The sequence below is a fragment of the Poecilia latipinna genome, unplaced genomic scaffold (genome assembly GCF_001443285.1).
Source record: "Poecilia latipinna isolate Pla-1442-1.1 unplaced genomic scaffold, P_latipinna-1.0 Scaffold795, whole genome shotgun sequence".
In the NCBI taxonomy this organism is placed as follows: domain Eukaryota; kingdom Metazoa; phylum Chordata; class Actinopteri; order Cyprinodontiformes; family Poeciliidae; genus Poecilia; species Poecilia latipinna.
In genome coordinates this window covers 257,029-260,505 of record NW_015113411.1, presented here as the reverse complement: position 1 = coordinate 260,505, position 3,477 = coordinate 257,029, and the positions used below count along the sequence as shown (strand labels likewise).

The window sequence follows — 3,477 nt, the reverse complement described above, 5'->3', positions numbered from 1 at the left end:
CAAACCTTAATTAGATTTCCACATAAAGGATATATCTTTTTAACAAATAGAGGAGGTGAGGGTCTGTGGAATACAGTAGACTTTCCTAGAATAAACATCCTGCAAGTGGTCTCTAACAGGGGTAGTAGTTTGTTATTAAAGGATATTCAGAATATGTAACTACATAAACAGCCTCATGTCATTCAAACTCTATTGTTTCAGTTTAATTATTGCTTTGTTGTTTGGTCCAATACATCATTTTATATCTTCCTCTATGCTTAATTGTCTGCGACTGTAAGCTGTCAGACATTTGTGATGCCCTCAGGCTGCCGGAGTTCCAGCGACAGCTGGATCTGAAGGACAATGAGCTGGGGTCGTCAGGAGAGGAGCTGTGTCAAAGTTGTGCACAAATAACAGTTTGGTGAGTAAAACCATCTAAAGATGGCTTTAATGGCAACTCATTTCCACCAAAAACAACAGAATTTCTCAGCAGTGATCTGTTGAAATGGACAATTATTGTTAAACACTGCTTGGCAATTTACAGAGAGGACCCTGAGATGTTTATTACTCAGCATCTGAATCCAGCAAGAGTAAAAAAAATGACTGATTTTCAAGAACAATAATGGATCAGTGAGATTTTTGTTCATGATTTTTACTGTTAATTGAGCCAACACCAAAGTCCTAGCTGAAGGCAATGCTGTTATCTCCTCTTTAACAGGGACCAAGAAGAAGTGCTCCACCAGTCAAGATGTTTGTTTGACATTTATTCATCTAGTTTGGTCAACAACTCATGTTCAGGCGTAGAGTCAAGAAAAACATAAACACAAATACCTATTTACTATAGCAACAGTAAATAATGAACATGAGCTAAAATCAGGCAATAAACAAGTACTGAAAAACAAAAAAATGACAGGTCATATGAGAAATATGATTTAAAAACAAAATATTTCTCTGAGATTTTGAGTGAATTTTGCTTCTGACATTAATTTTATTGCGTAATGTGTGTGTGTGTGTTTGTCTGTATGTGTGTGTGTTTGTCTGTATGTGTGTGTGAGATGAAGCTACTAAGTGAATGGAAGTCAATACAAAGTCCTAACCTGGGCAGAAATACAAACTTGTGTGAGAGTTAAGATCTCTTAATCAAAATGTCAAAAAATAAAATAGAATACATGAAATATACTTTTGAAAAACTAAACTAGTATTTTCATCTCAATTTTTTATTTACGGTACATTTATTACTTATATTACCATATCACTGCATATATATGCAGTAGTGTATTAAGAAACATTTCTGAGTAAGTGTTAAACTTTTTAATGTTTACAGTGAAGATATCTGATTCTATTTCTGGGATTTATTTCTCATCATAAACTATGTCAGAGAAACTCGTTTGTATCTTAGTGCTGCTTTGGTTCCTTCATCCATTTTTCTCTTAATTTCCTCCAGTTTCTGGACTTTCTTTGTGTCTCCCTTTTCTTTTGTCTTCTCAATCAGGAGGTCCAAGTGGACATTAATGGACACTGAATCAACTTTGAGAGCAATCTGCTCCAGTCTGATGACATGTTGGTAGGCCTCATCCACAAGTTTGAATTTCTCTTCCAAAAGTTGCTGCATTTCCTTTTCATTGTTTTCCAGAAGATGTTTCTGGTTCTCAAACTTTGTTTTATTTTCACAGTCATGTTTCATCTTTGGCATCATCTTCTGAACTCTCCTTGTTTTGTTGACATATATCCACTTTTCTTTAACATGAACTGATGCAGGACACTTTTTGGAACAAACGGTGCAGCGGCCTCCTCTCATCACCTCACAGAACTCAGGGAGCCAGGTCTTGGTGCATCCATCTTTGTGACAGTTTTCCTTACAGACAGGACAGGTCACAGCTCCTTGATAGAAGATGAGCCACTTCTGTCCACCTTTGATAGGTTCTTTAGTAACATAGGGTTCGTCGACATGGATAGTGACCTCTTTTCCCTTCATCTCTTCTTCATGCATCTTCAGTCCTTCATGGATCTGTTTGATTTCTGTCTGCTTCTGTTCAGTCAGTCTGATTCTCTCCAGCAGGTTTTGGATGCAGGCTGTCAGTCTGATGCGTTCATTCATCACTTCAGTTGTTATTTTCAGCTTTTGAGGTGAACTATTTTCAACAAAGGCTGTAAACTCGCGCATTCCTTTCTCTGATATTCTATCAGCTACTTTACAGTACTCTGCTTCGTCTGTGCGGTCTTCATTCTGCTGGTTGTTGAACAAGAAATAAACTGGTTGATTGTTTTCATTTTTTGCACATCTGAGGTTTGCAGCTTCAATAGCCTGAAGGGGATTTTTAGGTGTTCTCCCATTTGAGTGAGTGATGAGAGCCACAATGTTTTTCTCCATGTCGTTTCCAAACAGAGACATCACCGAATCAAAGATGTACATCAATCTGTCACTTAGTCTGTTATCAGTTGCCTTCATCACCAGACCTACTGCATGAAGTATGTGAACACCGTTTTCTGTCTCAAACAATTTGCGCATCCTGTCAATGACTATGTCATCGTGCTTGATTCCTTTGGTGTTTCCATATCCAGGAGTATCAATGATGGTGATCGAATAGGGCAGAATTTTACCTTCAGAATTACAGATCTCATATATGATCACATCAGGTGTTTCACCTTCTTGTCTATCTATGATCTGAAACCAGACCCCATCCTCAAACTGAACTCCCATTACATGGTTGAAAATAACATTGACCAAAGAGGATTTTCCTGACCCTGTTTCACCAACAAGTAAGATGGTTTTATTAATCTGCTTAGTGTCTTTTGTACCAAAAGTCACTTTGGACAGAGCTCCAAACTTCTTTGTTTCTGTTTTCAGCTGATAGATGTTTGGATGTCCTGAGGAGATTAAGTCACTAGTGGAAATCAGTTTTGTCAGAGTGGGATTCTCGATCCTGCAAAAGAAAAAGCACAGACTTGCTCAAAGGACCTTTGATCTTTGGTACATATAGGTAAAGTATTTCTGATAGAGTTTAATGGGAGATATTGTTTACCGTGTCAGAGACAAAATCCAAACAATTCAAAGGCTATTCAGGAGTACTTAAAATGTTAGTCTTGACCATCTTCTTTGCTAATACACTACAGGGAACATGTCAGTTCAGCTAAACAAATGCATTCCTATTATTTTCTTCTAAAATGTGAAATGTTTTGTCCTTGTTATTTAATAATTTCTCTGTCCACCCATGTACCAACTGGTTTCTCAAGATTAAAGCATTTTGTTCTGTATGCTATAACTATAACTACCTTGATGTAATATAACCCTAAGAAAGCAATGCCCATTATCCAATGAAGATTCCTTTATTCAAAGCCAAAGAAAGACAAGTTCACTTTAACAAGCCAAAGTCAATTGTACAACCAAGAAAATTGATTACAATAATTTTCTATCATTTTAACACCTTTTAAACTGTAGAGAACCATGTTTTAAAGCATTTAACAAGTTCTGACTTTGTTCGTCTGATTGGACCCAAT

At 36.9% G+C, this 3,477-nt stretch overlaps 1 protein-coding gene across 1 annotated transcript in view; it reads right to left on the bottom strand.

Moving 5' to 3' along the window:
• Positions 1-720: 720 nt before the first annotated feature.
• LOC106956180 (septin-2-like) overlaps positions 721-3,477 on the bottom strand; it is a 13,174-nt gene continuing 10,417 nt past the window's right edge. The window contains exon 3 of the mRNA XM_015046842.1: positions 721-2,903. Coding sequence (XP_014902328.1) covers positions 1,349-2,903 — 1,555 coding nt within the window. The 3' untranslated portion in view covers positions 721-1,348. The remainder of the gene's footprint in view (positions 2,904-3,477) is intronic.